The sequence below is a fragment of the Podarcis raffonei genome, chromosome 3 (genome assembly GCF_027172205.1).
Source record: "Podarcis raffonei isolate rPodRaf1 chromosome 3, rPodRaf1.pri, whole genome shotgun sequence".
Lineage (NCBI taxonomy): Eukaryota > Metazoa > Chordata > Lepidosauria > Squamata > Lacertidae > Podarcis > Podarcis raffonei.
The window spans coordinates 63,613,039-63,634,701 of record NC_070604.1 but is presented as its reverse complement, the minus strand read 5'-3'; the positions used below and the strand labels follow the sequence as shown (position 1 = coordinate 63,634,701).

At 43.9% G+C, this 21,663-nt stretch overlaps 1 protein-coding gene and 1 long non-coding RNA gene across 4 annotated transcripts in view; one reads left to right on the top strand and one right to left on the bottom strand.

The window, feature by feature from the left end:
* ARFGEF3 (ARFGEF family member 3) overlaps positions 1 to 21,663 on the bottom strand; it is a 69,382-nt gene that overhangs the window by 5,278 nt on the left and 42,441 nt on the right. Inside the window, exons 13-32 of one of the 2 annotated variants that reach the window (XM_053382032.1) lie at positions 20,924 to 21,090; positions 20,056 to 20,290; positions 19,153 to 19,260; positions 18,064 to 18,279; positions 17,353 to 17,463; positions 16,262 to 16,412; positions 14,832 to 15,146; positions 14,222 to 14,355; positions 13,976 to 14,121; positions 13,224 to 13,403; positions 12,156 to 12,300; positions 11,094 to 11,216; positions 9,578 to 9,681; positions 8,492 to 8,636; positions 7,214 to 7,342; positions 5,960 to 6,136; positions 4,823 to 4,937; positions 4,197 to 4,299; positions 3,108 to 3,239; positions 2,250 to 2,380 (exon numbers count right to left, since the gene is read on the bottom strand). In XM_053382032.1, the coding sequence (XP_053238007.1) occupies positions 2,250 to 2,380; positions 3,108 to 3,239; positions 4,197 to 4,299; positions 4,823 to 4,937; positions 5,960 to 6,136; positions 7,214 to 7,342; positions 8,492 to 8,636; positions 9,578 to 9,681; positions 11,094 to 11,216; positions 12,156 to 12,300; positions 13,224 to 13,403; positions 13,976 to 14,121; positions 14,222 to 14,355; positions 14,832 to 15,146; positions 16,262 to 16,412; positions 17,353 to 17,463; positions 18,064 to 18,279; positions 19,153 to 19,260; positions 20,056 to 20,290; positions 20,924 to 21,090 (3,067 nt within the window). The remainder of the gene's footprint in view (positions 1 to 2,249; positions 2,381 to 3,107; positions 3,240 to 4,196; positions 4,300 to 4,822; positions 4,938 to 5,959; positions 6,137 to 7,213; positions 7,343 to 8,491; positions 8,637 to 9,577; positions 9,682 to 11,093; positions 11,217 to 12,155; positions 12,301 to 13,223; positions 13,404 to 13,975; positions 14,122 to 14,221; positions 14,356 to 14,831; positions 15,147 to 16,261; positions 16,413 to 17,352; positions 17,464 to 18,063; positions 18,280 to 19,152; positions 19,261 to 20,055; positions 20,291 to 20,923; positions 21,091 to 21,663) is intronic. The other variant, XM_053382033.1, reaches the window with a different exon arrangement.
* Positions 1,523 to 13,783, top strand: LOC128410595 (uncharacterized). Of its 2 annotated transcripts, XR_008329550.1 has the most exons (3): positions 1,523 to 1,732; positions 1,970 to 2,027; positions 12,815 to 13,783. It is a non-coding gene; the product is annotated as an uncharacterized LOC128410595 (long non-coding RNA). The 2 variants fall into 2 exon arrangements; XR_008329549.1 differs by having other exon boundaries at positions 1,523 to 2,027.

Genomic DNA, 21,663 nt, shown 5'->3' with positions numbered 1-21,663 from the left:
AATAAGTACCAATGAGTTACTTCTGAATAACAATGCATAGGATTGCAGCAGTAATTAGGAACACAAAGCTAGCATTTTCAGGTGGAGAATATATTATTTGAGCATGAATGAAAACAAACAAATTGGTTTGTTCTGCATCCAGTCAGCCTCAAGGAAATGTAGCTACCTTGAAATAGATTGGCATTTGTTTTCTGAGCTTGAATCTCTTCCCCCAGCCCCCAGGCCTTCCATTTCTGCCCACGTCCTTGAAAAATATATCCCTTCTCTTGTGCTGTGACACTCTCTAGTGGTTGCACTCTGGCATTCATTTTATGGGCCTCATCAAAAGTGACCCGCTATAGAAATTCTCGAGGCAGAAGCTGATGTCTGACCAAAGTGTTGTGCCCCAGCTGCATGCGGACCTCGGCTCAGTGGTGCAAGGGGCTCTGGGGCTGTGCTTCCCTTTTAAAGTGCATGCAAACCATACAGTGACATATTGAAAAGTGCCAGCATTGTGCATGGGGGCGGGAGAGTCCCCCATATTTCGTGCACTCACACAACACTGTGGTGAGGGGACTATATACATGAAACTTTCTTGTGGGAGTGAAACCTCCCATTCCAAGAACATTTCGGACAGAGGTTCCAGCACATCAAGCGGTTGCAGCTACAGCTGCACTGGCCCAATTCTTGGCAAAAAGCAGCCTGAGAATTGGGAGGGGGTGGAATATGTAACCTTTCAACCTAGGCGGTTGGCAAACAGCAGTTTCTTTTATTGCTAGGACTGCCTAGCTAAAACAGTATTTTCTGTGGAAGAGAATAGATATTAAATCAAGGACTTTTATTTTGCCTTTTGCATTAGGCTGAAATGCTCCCTTACCCAAGCTTCCTGTGCATTGATGGGCGGCATTCAAAAAAAAGAAAGGAAAGAAAATCAGATAGGAAAAGAGGAACTCTACAAAAGGCCAGCACGGTTACAGAGCTGTGCATGCAAGACAGGCGCAAGCAAGCAAGCAAACAACCAACTCACTGTTGCAGCAAGCCTTATCAATAGGGAGCAGCCATACTTTACTATAAACAAGCTGCTAAAACAAATTAGGCAGTAAGGTCCCCTTCATACATCATCCATTTTTTATCACGGTGTTTTCTGTGTAGGCACAACATGGGCAGCATGAACATTATTTTCTCTGGCTCAAGAGTGACTGATTAGGCTATAAAATCATTATAGCGGGAAAACCCCCAGAGGAACAATTGTAGCTCAGTGCTACAGCACACACTTTACATGCAGAAGGTGCTTGGTTCAATCCCCTGTTCAATCCCAGGTTAGGATGGGAGAAGCCCCTGAAAATGTGGAGAGCTAATGCCATTCAGTGTAGATGGAGCAATGCTCTGACTCAATATAAGGCACCTTCTTTCTGTGTTCCTCATCTTCCACACTATGTGCTGCAAACCTTGTAGCAGACACTTGCTTTGCTACTGCAGTTAAGGGGAAGAAGAAGAGGCAGAAATAACTCTAAAGAAACTTCTAAAATCAGTTAGGACAAGCCCTCTGGAAGGATTGGGGGGCAGGGAGGGAGACAGTTTGCATAGCTGTAGAAGAGGCGGAGCATCTTCCTTTCACCCCTATTCTTGACCATCTCCCAGCCGTGAACGAGAGCCTAACAACAACTATTAACCATGCTAGCTGAATGAACAGAGGCAGTGCAACTGATTGCCAGACATGCAACAGAGGCAAGCATCAATTCAACATCATTTGGTAAGGCATCTGGCTACAAAACAAAGTGCTGGGGCTAGGTCTGATCCAGAAAGAGAATGCTTATATATATTCCTAAAATGTTGCTCGCTGTTGTTGCAAAATGCCTTTAATAATAATTATAGCAATTCGGATTTAAGAGCCGGTGGCTTTCTGCAATAACTGCTCGTGAAGCCATGTTTTCCTAAATATCCTGCACTTTCCCCATATACTGTGACTGGTTTGTATTCTGCATTACAGATGGGAGTCTAAGATCTGCAATGAAGGTCTGCATCTAATGCAAGCTACTGGGACCAAGGTAAATGTTCAACATAGCCAATCATGGCAAGCGTTTAGCTTGAGTCAAGACTGGGATGACAGGATGAGAAAAAGTGCCCCTTGAGGGTCAGCATGGATTGCCTTTCATGCTTTGCCACGAGAAACAAATCTGCCCAGATTTAAATAGATGTCCCTTTATTCCCTGCACCTGTCTCATGTCCTGCTTTGCCCTCTGGGTCTTGTAATAAACAAGTCACCTTACCTTTTCTGCGTATGACCATTGGGCTTCTTATCAGGAGGCAACTCGATGATAAGCACACAGGACTGAGCATGCTCAAACCCTTCTTTGTTGTTTGGCGTTTTGGGGGAGCACTGTGTGTCTAACATGAACACCTACAGAAACAAATAATACCAACTTGTTAAAGCCCTGGGCCAATTCAGGAAGGGGACGTAACATAGCAGCAGAGCACACAATTTGCACATGTAGATGTCCCAAGTCCTGGCTCTGGAATTCCCACAGCAGAACTGTGTAAAAGGTTGAGGAGCTCATAAACTGCATCCATTCACAACACAGAGCAGGCAGCAGGGGGTTAGATGGGTTGAAGGCCTCATTTGGTACAAGGCAGTTCTTTATATATCCTTAACCCAGGACTGTAAATGGAATTCTAAAAGTGGCAACACCCAGCACAGCAAGTGATGCTCTCTGCCCAGATAAACCCACTACTGAGTTAAATAGTTTCATGTGAGGAAAGAAAAAAAGGAAGACTAGGTTTCATTACAAAAAAGTTTCATGGTCCAGCCCATTCAAAGATTATCAACTTGGCAAGAGAAGAAGCATTCACTAAATGGAGGTGTATCAGGCCTAGCCATCTTAAAATGCTTAATTAATGTTGGCATCAATACCTGACTGTTCCTTAATTGAAATGGTATAAAAAAGACAGCTTAAAACAATTAAGAAATCTCACCATGAACTGTTTGTAAAAGCAAAGCCCACAGGAAACAATCCAGTCACAGCTAAGCATGCAAATCCAACTGGTTACTGTAGAAGTGTGAATCCTGCACCAGTGCCTAGGTTTAACTTAATATGCATTTTGTTCATTATATCTCTCAAAGTCTTCACCTGTTGAGCCATGGCCCGTATTCTCCAATATTCGGCTTCAGCACTAGGAGAAAGGGAAGGGGCTGCCACTTTCACCTCACAGGCATCCCCACTGAAGTTTTCAGAGCCGCTGTGGAAATAGCCCAACAGATTCTGCAGAGAAACAGCACCAGATGTTCAGTGTGTATTCTGAATGCTAAGCAACCAATAGGGTTGATTTTAAAAAAAGATTGTGCTAGGTTATATTGTGCTAGGTTATATTAAGCCATGGGTAGGCAAACTAAGGCCTGGGGACCGGATCCGGCCCAACTGCCTTCTAAATCCGGCCCGTGGATGGTTTGGGAATCAGCATGTTTTAACATGAGTAGAATGTGCCCTTTTATTTAAAATGCATCTCTGGGTTATTTGTGGGGCCTGCCTGGTGTTTTTACATGAGTAGAATGTGTGCTTTTATTTAAAATGCATCTCTGGGTTATTTGTGGGGCATAGGAATTCATTCATCCCCCCCCCCAAAAAAAAATATAGTCTGGCCCCCCACAAGGTCTGAGGGACAGTGGACTGGCCCCCTGCTGAAAAAGTTTGCTGACCCCTGGGCTGACATCAGTTTCTTTCTTTCTCACACACATACCTAATTGATGAACCTGATGTACTTTCATCATAATGATCTTTCAACTTGTTTTTTTTTTAAAAGCTTACTTGTGTGTTATTTTTCTAAAGAGCTCACTAGTGACAGTCTGGAAGTGCCCACTAGAATGGGTCATGCACAGGTTGTACCCCACTTATTTTATTGCCTTAAGTGTGTGTGGAGCTAACTTCAAGCTCCTGCCTGAGCTTATGCAGAGATGTTGTTTTTTTCTATATGAGTAGAGACCATAAGCCATCAAACCATCTGTGATGGTTGAGCTGCTTTCCCAAAGCGCTGTCATTGCAGAAATCTTGCTGGCTGCTTATACATCATCCACACAGAGATGCTAGTTCAAACAACCAATGCTCCCCACCCTCCAAGGTGTTTGCTATCTAAGTAATCATAGATGAGAGCAACAGTCTAAGAAAATAGTAGCCACATATTAGGAGAGATGCTTGCGGCACCCGGTTAAATGCAAGGGATACCTTCACTGGCTCAAGAGTTGCTGAGAAGGCATCCTGCAGTGCACAGCATGCCAGCCTCCACATTTCTTCTGTAAAAACAGGACCAGCTGTCACTAGAACATATCTATAGATAAGGGAAAAGACCATGAAGCCGATAACCAGCCAATAACCATTTCACAACACGATTGCAAAACTGGGATTAGCTCAAAAGCCAAAACGGCTTTTCTTATTGATGTAGATCTATGAAGAGCCAAGTGAAGCCCAATATATAAGCTTGGATCAAGGCACCTTGGAACATCACTTGAACATGCTCTGTTTGCACTTCCTGTGTAAGGCTTGAAGGAGTAACCAATGTATTTCTCCCCATACTTCAAGTATGAAGGGAAGTGACGCAAACTGCTTTCAAAGCCGCAGAGTTACTGGGTGGAAAGGTGCTTTCAAAGTCTGAACTTTGAGTTGGCAAAGAATAATTTTCTGACATTTTCTGCAGAAGCCTTTAGAACCCATACCTTCTTTAACTAGAGATAATTTTAACTTTCACATTAGTATTTCATGTCTAATTGTGTGCACCCCCAAAGGACCTGTGAGCTTTAGTGTTATGTGCAAACTGGACCTATGTGTAAATATAGAAATGAAAGCCATATTACCTGATACAGGAGCACCCAACTCTAGAGATGGATTCTGTGGGTTCTGCCACACAAGCTACCAGTAATTTGAAGAGGTCTCTGAGCATTGTGTTGATCATATTCTCATAGCCAATATCTAAAGAGGAAATTAGGCAGTTGGCTTTGATATTAACCATAATTTAATAGAATTACAACACAGAGGAACTACTGCATTTTTAGAAATAAATGCACACGGCATCTTCTTCATGCATGGTCTTGCTGCCCTCTGACCTGGCTATAAACTGGGATGTTGCTAATACTCTCGTCAGGATAATTATAACTGCTTGCTTGGCCTGGATCTAGCTTTTGTGCAGTGGGATAATACCAGATGATGTTCAGATCCGTTACAGTATTATTTTTTCTTATTTATCTTGTTTAGTCAAATTCATATATCACTAGATTGTAAAAAACAACAACAGCCCTCAAAGCAGTTTACTATAACGCTGTGACATTTAGTACTGGGGGAAAACCTTTGCCCCAGTTCAGCTAGGATGCTTAGTTACATGTTTCCTCTTCAGAGTAGTGTTTGGATCACTGCCTCGACTCACCTGTCTGTGCTTTAGTCAATGTATTCCTTGCCATGCAGATACCCATGGTGCTGTGTACCTTATAGTCACAGATGCTTTGAGGTTAGAGAGAATGTTTGGTTGTTACTGGAGGTTAAAAACCTAATTTGGGAAACAAATCCCATTTTTAAATGCACTGTGAATGGGTTTCTTTGAAATTTTCATATAAACCAGGCTTCCTCAACCTCGGCCCCCCAGATGCTTTTGGCCTACAACTCCCATGATCCCTAGCTAGCAGGACCAGTGGTCAAGGATGATGGGAAGTGCAGTCTCAAAACATCTGGAGGGCCGAGGCTGAGGAAGCCTGATATTAACAGAGCAAGGACAGCTGAGTCGTTTCACTTTTCACTGGAGAAATAAACGTTCCAGTGTATATATGCAAAGCTCACACTTTAAAAAAACAACTCTACCATCATCTTTTCTCTCTTCCAATAGGAGTTCATCCATGTTTAAAAGGTCTTGATGACACTGTAATAATTAATGCCAAAACTAAAGTTTGTCTACAAGAGTATGGTTAGAATGGGTTGCAACATATAAGACTACATAAAATTACCTGAATGTATGAAACTCTGAATGTGCTCCACTACTAGTTCACAAGAAAGGCCAATTGCATGCTTGAAATTAGCAGATGCCACATCCCAGTAAGAATGGTCGCTGTGGCTGCGGTGAAGCCAAAGGGACATTGTAGGGAGCAGAAGGTGAACAACTGCATAAATACCAAATCCAGGGCCTAGAGAATAAAAACACAAGACAGATAAATATGTTGGGCCTTCAAACAGATGCTTAGGGCTAACTCAGGACAATACATCCTATATACCCATGGTGGATTCCCTTCCTTGAGACAGACCAGAGAGCAAAGATGCACTGCAAGGAGGGTTTCACTGACAACTGTGCACTTACTGTATATGGAACTTCACCTACCATTTGCATGGCTTCTTTCATAATTGGCATGCCAGTAATTTACTGGCAGCTTCTCATATTAAAATTTCCCCTTTAAAAAAAGCCCCATGTATAATGCCTGCACATTTGACATGAAAGTCAACACTCAGGTGGCATCTCTATGATACACTTGTGTATTTTCCTACCTGGGGTTTGCTACTTTATTAACAGATCTATAAATAGCAGGCATGGTTCCCTGCCGGTGATATATAATTCTTATTATTCAAAAAGTGAATTCTAAAGGAAGCCTAAAAGACCATTAACTGTTAATAACTCATTCTCGAATTGCCCCCCCCAATCAAATTGCCTAGCTCCCTGTGTCCTTGTTACAAAATACAACAAAATATAACAATTCTAAAATATTAACAGCAATAAATCAACTAGATGTGTTTGGGGTGATACAAAAGTGCTATCAGAGCTGCGAGAGTCTGTTTGCTCAGCTGATGTTGCAGCCATCAAGCTGTCATGGAGGCAGCCATGTTTTCCCCTGTATAATTCCCCCTGGAGTGACGGAATGCCACCAAGCTCTGCTGCGCCCAGGGGGACTTGCACAAAGTTCGTCCAAGGTGTGTGGTGATAAGGAATGCCATGCAATAGATGGGCATGCTGTAGGCAGGTGAGTGCCATTTCAAAAGGTTTAAAGAAAAAAACTTGTATTCCGGGGGAGCAGAGGCAGGGCGCAACCCTCAGAGCACTTTGCAGGTAGTACTTTTAACTGTGTGTTTCCAGGCAGTTCAAATGGATTCTCTATTAAAAATCTGCCTGGAGATGGGATGGGATGGACTTTAATAAGCCCACCCACCCCTGCTCCGACCCAGGGGTAGGAATCCTACACTTTAGTAGTAGTCAGTAAATTCAAACCAATTACCAGGTGTTTTGGTAACATCTCTCAATAGTTCAAAGAGCAAATCCAGGGTGGGAGGCTGATGCTGACGGGGGCAGTTGGATATGGCAGTAGTCAACTCTTCAAGCAGAATGATCCAGACGTTAATAAGGCCTAGGAAAACAAGACAAAACCGCATGTGAGAAGCTATGTGTAGCATAGGTTTTCTGTGGTGGAATTTATTTTGCTAGGTTCCCAGTTCCTGCCCCATTTCTCTTCTGTTTTTCTTTTATAAGTGCTCAAGAGACGCTGATCACTTGGTTCAATCTTCCTGTCAGGTTTTACTGATGGTTTTAATGTATTCTTATTGTTCTAGCCTTGCATTTCATTTTACTTCTCTCTTCGTACATGGCAACAATATTGTTGCACCATCGCAACAATGGTGGGAGGATTATAAATTATTTAGATATACAAATGCATAAATGTACAGAATGTAGGTGAGGGGGCTCCGCCTTTTTGGGGGGGTCTTGTTGAAGACTGCATTCTTGAGGTAGAACTGTCTGTGAATTGACTCTCCCAGAACAGGGTGCGATCACAGCATATATAAGCATACGTGAAGATGTAAAATCATACTGTCACAGGTGCATTATTCCCGTGGGGAAGGGGCAAACCATAGAAGTAAACACAGGAGATTTGTATTGGGTTGAAATAGGCCACAACTTTCATTCATTACAGATGCAAATAGGTTTTGTCCCAAGGCATTGAGCATGCATCTAGTATTAAGCAACCTGCCAACTGTTTGATGAACAGGATGGGGCTGACCCAGAACTTGGGGGGGGGGTCGCTCCTGACATGGATCAGGAGCTACGATCCCACCCAGGCTGCCATTGGGGGTGTGTTATGGTCCATTAGCCCTGTATGGACTCTCAAACAGAGACACCAACTGGATAAAGCATAGCAAAGTCCTCACTCTCACCTGCCCGCTCATCTTCTGGCAGGTCACTTACAGCCTGGGTGGGTGGGTGGTGAATCTTGTGACAATCTCCCAAGAAGGTGACTACCTTAGGATGTCCGCTTAAATACAGCAGGGGTGGGCCTAGTTCAGGCCCCTGCCCCGGGTCCTGACTGGCCTGTTCGGCAGGCCTTCCTAGGAAGCTAGAAGGGAAGATACCAGGCCGTGCAGGAAGAAGACAGCCCCTGCGTCTGGGCTGCGGCTATAGCAAATGCTGCTCCCCCAGAGCCCCAGGTGAATGGACAAGCCCCATTTGGTAGGTGCTATTTAAGGACGTTCCTCTTTAGGATCCCAACAGTAATTTTGCTTACCTGTGTCATCATCAAAATCAGAAAGGACACACTCAATGCCATCTTCACTGCTTGCGGATCGTTCTTGTATTCCTTGGGGTAAGTTAGCAAGTTTCCCACTGAGAAAAATAGGCTTCAGGGGCATTTTGTAGATTTTGGCAAGCAACTAAAAAGGGAGAGAAATGATGAGACTACTCTGCAGTATGCGCTGGCATGATAGTTTCAGAGCTACATGTTGTAGAACATTCACACAGAAAACGATTTGGCTAAAATAGTTTGATATTCTAACAGGAAAGGGTGTGTGTGCCCAGGGATTTTGTCTGGGCTTCTGTTTCAGGCTTCAATGCTACACTCAGAAATGTGGGAGTAACCCCAGGAAACAGAAGGATAACGTGGTGTGTGGTTGCCAAAGATAATATAATCAAGCCCATATGGGCATGAGACACCACATATCTATCATGCAGGGTGTCTGTCATTTGCTGGTCATGTTGATTTACTGTATACAGGACCCGATCAAAACCTGAGCATGGAAGTATCCTAAGATTCCTGGCCTTGTATTTACAAACCCAGTCTTGGCAACTCTGTAAGCAAGCACTTTCCTTAACACCTTCAGTGAGTAACAGTTGCCTCTAGGCAGTCAGGTTTTGATCATCATGTGAGATCTCTCTCTCTCTCTCTCTCTCTCTCTCTCTCTCTCTCTCTCTCTGTCTTCCAGAAAAACAGAGACAAGCCCAGCAGCCGTTAGTAGCCTAATCACTTTGTTATGTTTCCTCAGTAAGAGGAGCGATGGGAAAAGCTGTTGCCACTGTGTTTAAACACTTGCACGGCTTCTGATCTGGCAGAAGAAAGAGCACAGAAATTGGTGACTGCATCATCTGTGCTCCCTGTGGCAAGAGAGAGAAATATACTACACTGCCAGAATGCAAGAAACCTCAAAGATTCGCTGTGTGTGTCAGCCAGAGAAATTGTAAGAGGCTCACCATGAGGCTCGGGGCTTTTCTGCATGCTGCAGTGACCAACCTGTTTACACAACAAAGAGCCGCTACAGGGAGCCTCTACCCCATTGTGGATGCCATTTCAAGCAGCTTTTAGCATCCTTGCGCTCACCTGAGAACACCGCCTGAGGTAATCAAGAGCAGGAAGGCACAAGTCTGTAGACATGGATCCTGATCCTGGCACACAATCCCCAACCTCCTTGCAATCTGCCTCCCCTGGGATGGAAGAAAGAAAATGTCTAAGCAGAACACAATGCTGGTCTGAATGCTCTTAATTACTATGACCCTGTATGGTGATTGTGGAATCCAGAGGGATTCACCAATTCACAAAATGCACACAGCAGTTATGAGGAATAACTTGCAGAGGAGGATGAAGAAATGTATTGGTGGAAATGTTAGACATAGTATGTTCAATATTGCCTGCACAGAGGGATTCTATTGTAGGGCCATCCCACTCCTCATGTCATATTTTTCCATGCTCTATACAGATGGCCAGAATGATCACTTCAAAGTTAGCCCTTTTGTGCCTCATTTATATTGAAGCACCCAGCGACTCTGTTTTGTGCTCTTAATGTGCAACAAGGAGGAGTGGTTGCCAACTGCTTTAACACAAGGTGTGGGAGGGCCTCCTATGCAGAGAATGCTTTGGTCCATAATAATAATATTAACAACTACATTGTGCAAGATGGGGCAAACCCCACAGTATCTTTTTTAGCTTAGAAACATAAGGAAGAAATGTCGCCAGAATGTCACTCCTGCCCTGCCCTTTGTGAGACTTCTTTAAGCTTTTGATTATTATTATTGTATGAAGGTCTCCTTGACACTGTTTCCCACTCCACCCTCATCACCAGGAAAGAGCAGTTACCGTATTTTCCGCCCCATAAGACGCACCGCCCCATAGGACGCACCTAGTTTTTTTGGCGGGGGGAATAAAGGTAAATTTTTTATCCCCCCCCCCCAGGCGCGGGGGTTGGCGCAGGGGAAGCCTGAGCTTCCCCTGACCCCAGCCCCCAGAACAGGATGCCGCCCCAAGCCTTGTGCGCCCGGTGGGACCTCCCGCCTGGCACGCGAGGCTTGCGGATAGCTTCCTGAAGCCTGGAGAGCGAGAGGGGTCGGTGCGCACCGATGCCTCTCGCTCTCCAGGCTTCAGCGAAAGCCTGCATTCGCCCCATAGGATGCACACACATTTCCCCTTCATTTTTGGAGGAGAAAAAGTGTGTCCTATAGGGTGAAAAATACAGTAACTTTTTGTAGACAGAATCCCTTTCACAACTGTGAGGGTCCCTGGCAAATGCCAGTGCAGTAAAAAATAAAAAAAGCTTGCAGATCAGGGAATGGCAAAGGACCCATTTTCAAAAAGGAAACAAAAAAGCCCACTAGAATTTTTGGAAAAAGCAAGCATTTGGCAGGGTGGAATTACAACAGAACACCATAATAGCTCCATGTGGGCACACTTTCTCAAATCACAGTGCTGTGACTTCAGTGCTCAAACAAAAATCACAGGGCTTCATACCTCTAAAATGCATTCATAGCCTTTGTTGACATTCAGTAAACTGTTTGCATGTGTTTCCACAAACATCAAACCCTATAGTAAACATACAGATGGATATATTTAAAAGGTTCCTTACCCAATCCTTTGACAAACTTCATAAGGCACATGATATAACTGGTGGCTGCATTTGCAAAGACCTGGATGTTGTCTGTATTTAAAAATGCTTCAAAGACATCAAACACAGGTGCCTGGCATTTTCCTAAGGGAGCAAGAAAAATTGTTTAGCTGATACAGATACACATTACCTGGAAAAGCCTGTGATTTTCTAACTTGCTTCAAATTAATGTGCAACACAATTCTATATTTACATGGAAGTAAGCCCCACAGTGTTCAGTGGCTTTACTACAAGGAAAATGGGAATAAATTTTCAGAGTCAAAATGGCTCTTCCAGATTTTGGGGTTTTGGGTGCCATGCTGCACAGGGACTTTACAAGTCTTCTGTACAACTGGAGACATTGGCCTTCATCTAACTGCGCAGATGTAGCAATTGGCTCTGTGTATGTATCCCCATTAAATCATTGAGAACCAAGCTTTGATTTTCCTTAAGTAAGATCCTGATTCACACCTGAAATAAAGTGAGCAGCCTCCAAAACAGTTTGAGCCAAATCAGGCCACTGAACCAAATCTTGCATTCAGTGCTCACTCACAGTTGATACAGACAAACCTAGTACTGTATATGCATTTTTGAAAATTCATTGAAGATGCTTTTATGCTGCTTACTATTAATATCTCAAAAGTGGTTTACAACATAAAAACATTCATGTTACTAAATGCAGCTACTAGAGACAAGCATAGAGTCAAATTATGTTGGTTAGTGACAGACAGCACAATCCTATATGCATAGAAGGAAGTCCCTGTGAGTTCAAAGGGGCTCATCCATTTTCTACAACTTTTTGCTGAACAGAAAAAAATTATATTGACACGATTTTTCAACATGTGGGGGAAATGTTACACTCACCATAAAGACCTTCCAGACCTCTGTTGTGATGCATAAACTTCACAGTAGCTCAGATCTACTCATTTATTTAGTATGTTTTTGGATAGTCTGCTATATGGATTGTGTTGCCTTTCAAACACTGACCCTTTAAAAACTCAGTACCTATACAGTGGTATCTAGAAAACTGTAGAAAGGTCTTACCCATTGAATACTCTCCAACAAGATACTCCTTTACCTCCGACTTGCTGCTACTGCGCACAGTTTCTAGTGCACTGAACAATGGCCTCCACCCTGACTGGATCCGGGTTGAGCACACCTCCACCAGCTCGCCTATGGATGTGATCACCTGGCACAATCAGAGCACACAAAGCATTGCAGAAGTAAATAATCCAGCACAGAGAATATAGTGTATGAGAAATACAGAAGCAGATCAGCAAGTGGGGTGGAGATACTACAGCAGCTTCCCAGGAGCAGGGTCTCTGTGGCTTATCAGGAGCTGGGGGAGGTTGCAGCAGGGTAAGTGCACTGGCGGGGCCTGTGGGTGTTGTTTGCAGTGTGTCAACCTCTCCACTGCCCTTCCACTCCTGGTAAGCAACAGTGGCCCACCTGCTGGAAAGGTAACTCTGCCACCCCCGGTGAGCCACTTCTGAATTTCTATACGCAACTGAATAATGCTACCAGATTATTTATTTTTTTATAGGAGACCTACATGACTTGAGTAGAAAGCAATACAAATGTTGATAACATTTTTCTAATTATAATTTTAAAAAATAACCCGCACTATGGCAACACAAATAAGCACTGAATTGCGAGGCCAACATCCTATGCAAATTAAGCAGAGCATTTTGTTTCTTTTTCAGATGCTCATGATAATTTGTCGTTCCAGCTCTGGAATTGCAACTAAAAACCCTTCCTGACTTTGGTGGTGTTGTTAGCTATTGCTCACACTCTTTAAAAGAGAGGTGAGGAGACTGTGGCTTTCCTCCCATCACCCCTGACCATTGGACATGCTGGCTGGGGCTGATGGGAATTGGAATCCAGCAACACCTGCTTCAGAAACTTGAAAGATGGAGACTTCAAATGAAATTCTCCCAATGCTAAACCCTTTCCAGTATAAAATACAAACAAGCCCTGCACAGAATCTTCTCTTGCCATTCCCATTCCCAGGAAGCAACTGAAAGGATTGCGATTGCTAGGCATATAATAGGAATCAAAGTGGTCTTGCAGTTGAAGGTAGGCTGTTGCCATTGTAAACGAGGTTTAGCTTGCCTGGTCCTGGACATCCTCGTCACAGAGTTCCAGCTGCATGATGCGCTCAAAGGGGCGGAAGAGGGCCTCATTCAAGTGAAAATGAGGGGGCTCATTCCAGTCTGTCAGAACCTCAGTTAGGATGTCGTGGATGAAAGAGACAGCCTTCCGAGAAACATGCCTTTCTTTATGGCAGGCAGCCTGCAGCAACAAGAGGAGTAAAAAGCAGGATTTCAGTCAAGCAAAAAATGCCTTTTTGACAAGAACTGGCAAGGACTGTTCCTTAGGAGGAGGGTGGGAGAGAATTCAAAGAAAATCTGGTGAGGCCTAGCACTAAAAATGTCTACAGTAAGTACAACGAGGAAATCTGTTTGAGTGAGATTTCATGTTACAACGCCATTTTAATTTTATTTTGCCTCTTTTATCTCCCTGAGCTATTTGATTTCCTTAGACTGCGATCCCCTTAGAAAATGGCTGTATGTCGTTCTGAGCCCATGAGATAGAGGGGGAGACATAAATCAACCAAACATACAAACGGCCAACCTATCATGAAGAAATGAATAAAGCTGTTTTTATGAGGATCTGTCTAAGAACTGTGCTAGGCTGATGGCTATAAGCTGCAAATTTCCAGAGTATAATCTTTCTTAGTGCTTCGTTCACCTGTACATTCTCTTTTTCAAGTACATTAATTAACATTGTGGTTGCCCTTTGCAATTTTTACAATACACAGAGAAATTGCATGGTCGGGGAAGAAGCCTTTGTAATTCTCTCACCTCCACTAGGTGAGGGGCCACCAAGTTCCAGCAGCGCATAAGATGGAGAAGAGGGCGGCATTTACTCCTTACAATTCGGAGCATGGCCCCTCCAAGACGGAACAAGTGGAGCGCACTTCTCCTGTCTTGGGTAGATTTTACTTCACCTACCAGGGCAAAAAAGACAGTGCAGAGTAATTGATAATATAAATTTAATACATGGTATAACATATATATATATGATGCTTTGTGTCTTAAGAGGCTTACCTGGCATTGCCAAGGAGTAATCAACAGTGTCTGTAACTGAGTGGAAGAGCTGGGACTGAGAGGCTTTCTTCAGCTGATACAGGAAACCTCCCAATGCCATCAGATTCAGCTTGTCAACAGCATCTTCAAATAGCCTTCAGGCAAAAAGGCAGAATATATTACTTGATCTGGCCAAATCATAGAATTGTACAGTTGGAAGGGACCCCAAGACTCATCTAGCCCTGCAATGCAGGAATCTCGACACACGGCCCCCCATCCAATTTGAAACCATATGGGAACCTGCTTAGCTTTACAAATGTGCTAGCAGTTTTACTGCTGCATTGCTAGGGGGACATGGAGTCTGACTTTTAAAATACACAAATGAGCCCAGCGTGGAAGTAGGGGGGAAAGAAGTAAACCAGCACAAGTACCTGGGGGAAGTAAAAACTGCATGCCCATTAGTGGGGCTGTATATATTTTACAACATTCATTGATGTTTTTCTGGTGTTGGCAGCATTGCACTAGAATGTCACCATGTGCAAATTTTGGATATTCACAGTAACACATCCATGATGGTTTTTTGAAGAAACTCAGAACATGTAGCAACTGTCAAATGTGATGCCAACCATACCTGTCTGCCTGGGTGGAGAGGGTAAGGATAGCTTTGGCAGCGTTGCTTCCAGTCATCAGGCTGCCCCCACGGAAATCAAACGCTCTTCCCTTGCTACTTTCTTTGATGAGCTCCTGAATGGAAACCGGCTGGATTACAGGATTATTCCTCAGCGCAGTCTCTTGATCTAGAGTCAGTTCCTGGGTGCTGTCTGTAGATTGAACATCTCCCTGAAGCCCATCTGTGGCCTGTTGGCCCTGGGTAATAGTTACTGGTGGCTGAGATGTGCCATCACTGAAATGAGCATGTTCCAGTGTGCTGATGTACTCACAAACTCTGAAAAAACAAAGCAAAAGGACAGAGGACCTTATTGGTTTTTTCCACTGCATACAACATTTACTCTTTGAGGATGATCTACAGTAGTCTTAAGCCTCCTGAAATGAAAAGCTCTTTGGGAAGCAAGGTGTCACTGGACTAGGTAAAGGTAAAGGGACCCCTGACCATTAGGTCCAGTCGTGACCGACTCTGGGGTTGCGGCGCTCATCTCGCTTTATTGGCCGAGGGAGCAGGTGTACAGCTTCCGGGTCATGTGGCCAGCATGACTAAGCTGCTTCTGGCGAACCAGAGCAGCGCACGGAAACGCAGTTTACCTTCCCGCCGGAGCGGTACCTATTGATCTACTTGCACTTTGAAGTGCTTTCGAACTGCTAGGTTGGCAGGAGCTGGGACCGAACAACGGGAGCTCACCCCGTCACGGGGATTCGAACCGCCGACCTTCTGATCGGCAAGTCCTAGGCTCTGTGGTTTAACCCACAGTGCCACCTGCGTCCCTGTCACTGGACTAGCTAGTCATAAACTTAAACTTTCCTTACAACATTACTGACTTTTAAAAACATTTTAAATTACATTTACATTTTAGATGCAGCTGTTGCATAACAGAGAGTGAATTATCAATGCTCAAATATATAGAAATAAGATACATAATAATACAAGGATTCTTGTCTGGATTATCTAGAGTCACCATAACTGATGACTATAGACCAGAATATAAACTAGAGACCAGGAGGGAGCAAAGTGACTATGAACTTTGCTCTGGAAAATTACACACTTGTGCATGTGTACTAAGCCATACTTGGAGTTTAGTGTGACTTGCAAATTGGTCCTGTATGCAGTGAACTGTCAAATGTGTATTGAGCTCCTACCTAAATAGTTATTGCCCATTGAATAGGGTATAGTCACTGTTTAAAAAAGTACTGTTTCATTTTCTTTTTGCAGTACAAGCACACTGCCTAGTTACTTTTATGGAATCGAAAAAAGTACACCAAACACACTGAACAGCAAACTAGGTACCTGCCAATCAACGTGTGTTGTCAGTTTCAAAGAAATGTTGTGTTGGAGTCTAGCCTAAACTGCCTCAAACTGAAGATGGAATACAGTTTCCAATTCCATACCTAAATACATGCGGCCAGCAGTCTTGATTGTGGCTTCCCATCTCCAGCCCCACATTAAGAATGGCATCCATGCACAAAACGTGGGCTGTGTGGAGGCAGACCCCTTGCACTTTCCCCATCTGTTCCAGTCTTTGCTCCACCTTCTGTTTCACTGTGCCATTACAAATATAAATGTTAGAAATAAAGAATCTCTTGTTACGTCTAACACAAGAAAGGCTTCTGTATAGGAGAGAACTGTTATTGTAGAGGTTTTTTTTCCTTTTAAAAAGCAAACAAACTCATTTTCAGCTTCTTTCAAGGTTTGCATGCTGGCCCTAGTCTTTTTTCTTACCTTCACTAAATACATGGGAGTAAGAAAATGGATCGTGCTCCCTGGAACAAACTTGTACATGTTCAGTGGGAAGTGTGAAAGGAGCTGTATAAAGGCAAGAGTCTTATGTATGACTGGAAACCCATATTGGGTAAGTTTCCAGATTGCATGGAGGAGTCTACACAGAAGGAACTGTGCGCAGAAAGCCTGCTTCACACCTCTTGCTGAATGCTCAGAGGCTGGGCAGGATGAGTGGGTCCGATCCTGACTCCTCCTCTGTTCAGGCAGTGTTTAACAAAAGTATAGAAAGGGCTTGAGAATTCACTATAGTTGAAACAACTGATTTCTGCACATCCTATGCAGCTACTAGCACCTTACTTTATTTAAATCATAGAACCATGTTGAATCATAGAATTGGAAGATACCCTGAGGATGTTCTTTGCTGCCATACAAAACAAATTTATCTGGGAATAGGCCCCATTGATATCTATGCTGCTTATGCTCAGGAAAAGCAGGTAATACCGAGCAATAAACAAGAACTGCAATGAGATTCTTCACCCCACCCAACCACTTTCAGATATAGGTAGGCTCTGCCTCTCTGTAGGCAGGCAGCCATTGCTGATCTTTACAGTAGACCTAAAGGGAGACATCCCTATTACAGGCAGGGCCAGGACAATTACATTTGACAAGGCTTCCAACTACATATGATCTTAATACATGATGAACACATGGCTCGAATCATCACTAATGATAACCAGTGGATCCCCTTGATGAGTCGTACCTTGAGCTATGGTGTCACTGGGTTCCTGCACCTCTTTTTCCTCTTTCTCCTCTTGAACACATGAAGCTGCGGCCATCTGAGCAAGGGCAGATGCGCAATTAGCAGCAACTCCTGCAGCAAGAAACAGGACTATTGAATTTCTGTGCCTTCCACTAGCCATATGTGCCTCCCACTAGCCAGACTGGTGATTGGGAGTGGCTGCCGAGACCATATAACACTGGTCCTGAAAAACCTACATTGGCTCCCAGTACATTTCTAAGCACAATTCGAAGTTGTGGGTGCTGACCTTTAAAGCCCTAAACAGCCTCGGCCCAGTATACCTGAAGGAGCGTCTCCACCCCCATTGTTCAGCCGAGGGCCTTCTGGCTGTTCCCTCACTGTGAGAAGCAAGGTTATGGAACCAGGCAGAGGGCCTTCTCGGTAGTGGCACCTGCCCTGTGGAACACCCTCCCATCAGATGTCAAAGAAATAAACAACTACCTGACTTTAAGACATCCCCAGAGTGGCTGGGGAAACCCAGGCAGATGAGTGGGATATAAATATATGCCAGCTGAAACACTGGCAATATAAGGAGAAATATATAGAGGGAAGTGAACCCAGCTTACTGCTTGCTTCTGTTTTTCAAGCTGCCACATTTGGGTGTTGCAAGGATGACATCTACCTGCCCAAATTCCATTAAAAATGGGGCCTATGCTGATGAGTGCATTATACCTAAAGCACAGCTAAGGCGAGCTGCCTTTCTCAGTCCATCCAGACTCATGCAGATGGCATCCTTCTCCTTCTGGTTCTGCTCCTTGACTCCTTCAGCTCCTAGAATGAAGGCTAATCCTTTGGAACTGCCTGCCATGCGGCCGGTTAGAGGCGTAGATAAAGTGTCAATCAAATTCTTCCAGCAACCAATTAACAGGTATCGGGCAAAAGCAGTACCTGAAGCAGCAGAAAGGAGAAACAAATGGTTTATTGGGAGCCTTGGGAAATACAAGCATCAGTCAGAGCCAAGACGGACATGACGCAAACAGCATCATTGTGCACCTCTTTATCCCAGCCTTTGACACCTTTCAGGACAAAATTGCCATTTTGTGGTTGCACTTTTTGTTACAGCTGTAAGGTTTTAAATGGTTTTTAAATTGTTGTGACCTGCACTGGGACCTGGAGTGAAGGGTGGGTAATCAATTAAAATAATAAGAATACGAAGCATGTCAAGTCCCCCCACCACCTTAATTAACAGGTGGTATGGAGACACATGCTTTTCATCATGACTGGAGAGAGCTGGGACGAAAGTTTAAAATCCATCATTCCCTCCTAAGTTGAAACTCCCAAATGAGCCCTGCTTCCCGGTATGCATATATGAAAAGGGATCCTTTGGTGGTTTTGCATCATAGAATCTGTAGATCTGGAAGGGATCCTGAAGGTAATCTAGTCCCGGCCCCTGCAATACAGAAATCTCAACTAAAGCATCCATTACAGATGGCCATCCAACTTCTGCTTAAAAACCAATTTTTGTGTGTGTGTGTGTGTGTGTGTGTGTTATAGAATCTTTGCATTTTAACTTTATGTAAGTCACTCTCAGCTATTTTTGTAAAAAGCGTCAAATGAAATTAATAAATAATAATTTATTTAAAACACAGTTCCTGGATCAGCATATGTTCATGTGCGTAGACGTGAGAGATACAGAAACCGAGAAGGAAGCTTTACCTAACTCACATGAAGGTTAAGTGATTGGGGTGGGGTGGGGTGTATCTGAAATACTACAAATACATACAAATGTGGCTCATGGTTCCCTTGATGCAGATCCTTTACCTGCAAGAACAGCATCACCTGGCTTCCGGGTGTGGGTGAGAGGAGACTGCGAGGATGCAGAGGCCATCAGCTGCCCACCTATTGTGCTGCTCCCCAAACCATCAATGTCTGCAAAGAAAAACAAGAAGAAGTTACTGTGGGATAAAGGGGGGAAACACCTAAGGGACAATGAATTCCCTCAAGTGAGTTGCAGAGGAATGTGTGATACGTCTCCACTAGTATGAGATTGATCCAACAGTGTTGCTCAACTGACAGTAAAGCCTTTAACAGTGGAAAGGAAGTCATTTTCAGTGGCTCTTCTTTCCTCCTGAGGTCCCCTCCCCCACTCTAAATCTGCTCCAGAGAATTGTGGGAACTCTCCACAACAGATTTAAGGAGGACATGGGGCATGAGAAGGAAAATTACCTTCAAGCCTGTTCCACCGACAGAAGCTTTGCTGTTGCCACTAGATACAGGCCATTTTACAAGTGATATAAGAAAGCTCTGGCTGTTATTTGTTATTTATAATGTTTGTTCACACATGCTAGTTATTTCATGTTGCGAGGGATGGAGGTGCCTCCGTAACGTCAGACTGAGCTACTAAAACAAAGCAACTGCAAAATGTAAGTTATTGCAGTCATAAATGGCATTATAAAAATCAGGTGTGGGTATCCTTTTTGGCCTGGTGGGTCAGATCTTTCTAAGTCCCCACCCCTACTGGTTGGTTAACAGACAGGTGGGCAGGACAACCCATTGGTCAGTCACCTGGCATCATTATGATAATACAACAATTCCCATCATAATAATACAAAACCCTGACTACTGGCCATGCTGACTGGGACTGGGGTATTCTGGACACTCAATGCATTTAGCCAAAGATGTGTATTTAATTCTATATTGCCCTGGTATTCAAATCATACTGACCAGTCAGCATGGTAATGAGTGGGAGGCTGTGCTCTTCAGGACTCCCCCAATATCCTGCCTCTCCAAGAAGATTTCTCTCCAGCACTTGATGGTAAAGCTCTTCGACCCAAGCCTGAGAAAATACCATCAAAACTCCACTGGATTGGACCTGCTTCATAAACTCCTTCTGCAGAATGGAACAGCACAATTCAGCTACCACTGCATTACTGGGCATGTTGCTTTTCCTCAGAGACTTCTAGAAACATACAGATATGATCAGGAGCATAAAACCAAGGTGACAAGCATAGATAAAATTATGCATCTGTCGGCACACATAATAACCACCCATCTTTCTCTCTGATGCAGTTTAGATGTGACACCAAACCATGATGTCATATACTTGTGCAAAAATGAGCCTCGGGGTGGCTTCTCTCCCCACCCCCACCCGCCATGTTTCCCTAACTTCCTTTTGGTTCTTAGCAAACCATAGCTTCTTGTCCAAACACAGCAACCTATAGTTTGTGCAAAGTGGAGAATGATGAGGTTCAGGAAGCACTTTTCTCCCTATGGTGAAAGAACCCTTGAGTCTGGTGGCAAATGTTACTATACATTTTCATTTTTCCTTCCCACAGCATTTTTTTAAGAATGGCTTTTGTAAAATATTGTCCTCTCTACTTTCTGAAGTCTCCTACCCTTTAAACCCACGAAACAGACAAAAACTGATTTTGGACCCAGTTGCTCCAATTTAATGCTCCCCTGGGTTCAACCTGCATCAAATCTGAGTACTTCATATTTATTCACTGAGCTGCAGACCAACAAGCTATAAGAAGTCAGGGTAGTTGCAAATGTGTGTTGTTCTTCACCATACCCAGCACTGCATTCCACTCACCATGATCACGGGGGACTGGCCAGGCTTCTTTCGGTAGTAATCTGCATTGGACAGCTTCAGGTTGAGCAGGAGAGTATAATGAGAGACCATATAGAGACTATCTGCATTCATCAGTGTCTGGAAGCTATAGGCGGCATTCCCTTCAAATCCAGGAGAGTGCATCATACCTACCAAAAAATAGAGAGCTATAGCAAGTGCCTTGTAAGAGAAATCTTGCTTTAGCGATTCAAGGCCACTTTCTTTTTATATGGTGATTTACCAGTTACTGCACTGTAACTCACATTTCTGTAACTACATGATCAGAAACTTCTGTTGCACTAGCCAAAGTGCCTTCCACAGCTCCAGTGGAGACTGCCCTATTTTGAACAAAGTAAAGGTAAAGGTAAAGGACCCCTGGATGGTTAAGTCCAGTCAAAGGCGACTACAGGGTTGCAGCGCTCACCTTGCTTTCAGGCCAAGGGAGCGTTTGTCCACAGACAGCTTTCCGGGTCATGTGGCCAGCATGACTAAACTGCTTCTGGTTAATGAAACACCGTGACAGAAGCCAGAGCGCACGGAAATGCAATTTACCTTCCCACCGTAGAGGTACCCATTTATCTACTTGCACTGATATGCTTTCAAACTGCTAGGTTGGCAGAAGCAGGGACAGAGCAGCAGGAGTTCACCCCATCACACGGATTCGAACTGCCGACCTTCAGATTGGCAAGCTCAAAGGGCTCAGTGGTTTAGACCACAGTGCC